The sequence below is a fragment of the Penaeus monodon genome, chromosome 20 (genome assembly GCF_015228065.2).
Source record: "Penaeus monodon isolate SGIC_2016 chromosome 20, NSTDA_Pmon_1, whole genome shotgun sequence".
Classification (NCBI taxonomy): Eukaryota; Metazoa; Arthropoda; class Malacostraca; order Decapoda; family Penaeidae; genus Penaeus; species Penaeus monodon.
In genome coordinates, this window is record NC_051405.1 from 21,679,883 (window position 1) to 21,680,847 (window position 965).

General features: G+C 38.0%; 1 protein-coding gene across 1 annotated transcript in view; it reads left to right on the plus strand.

The window, feature by feature from the left end:
* LOC119585705 (flavin reductase (NADPH)-like) overlaps positions 1-965 on the plus strand; it is a 32,015-nt gene that overhangs the window by 30,764 nt on the left and 286 nt on the right. Inside the window, exons 3-4 of the mRNA XM_037934383.1 lie at positions 188-277; positions 492-623. Of these exons, the coding sequence (XP_037790311.1) occupies positions 188-277; positions 492-623 (222 nt within the window). The remainder of the gene's footprint in view (positions 1-187; positions 278-491; positions 624-965) is intronic.

The window sequence follows — 965 nt, forward strand, 5'->3', positions numbered from 1 at the left end:
TACATCCCCCTTACCATTTTTAGTATCTATAAGGAAGTATCCTTATAGATACTAAATGACATGACACATGAAAATACACTGATTTGTTTACTTTTGATATGTATATTTCAAGAAGTTTATTTAACTGGAGGAAAGGATTTTGAAGACATATCTTAAGAACTTCCACATCCATTCTATTTCATTATAGGTCCTACAACAATGATGTCAGAGGGAACGAAGAATGTTCTCAGCGCTATGGAGAAGTACAACGTTAATCGTGTGTCTGCGTGTCTCTCGTGTAAATACCCCTATTTTATCTTTTTTCCATATGTTTCTGTGTATTTTAAAAAGCAAGTGTCAGAAATAATGTATATGTCCTAAAGAGAGCTGTTGTGGTTATATTCTTACCTCTTGTTAATGATTCTAATCGTGTGCGAAATGATGAGTGGCCTAATGAAAGGCTGTGCATTTATTCATGCCTCTTATTCAACTTACAATCGTGTTTTTTTCAGCCTTCAACTTCTGGGAGCGTGAAAAGGTCCCTGAGCGATTCCTCAATATACTGGACGACCATTCACGTATGCTTGAAGCTCTAAAGGCGAGCAGCCGGGAATGGGTAGCAGTTCTTCCACCACATATTACAGGTTGGTGTTCATGAAAGATGGTAGATCTTGTTTATATTTTTATCTCCTCTCAGTCGTTTTTTACTTTGGCTTCAAAGCATTTTCATGGTAAGTGAATCATGTGAACCGATCGGAAGGTGTGAGATATATCCTATTGTTTATGCCATCCTTAAGGCAACTATTAGGCCCCATCCACCAGCAAACGGTTATGTTACCAGGCAGGCTATATCTAGCGATTGCGCTCGACCACGGACGGCACTCGGCAGATATTATGGGAGTATCCTTATCGTAATTGGTGGTTACAGTCTTCATTGTTATTAGCATGGTAAGCCCCATATTAAAAATAAATATTAGTAAAAAAGT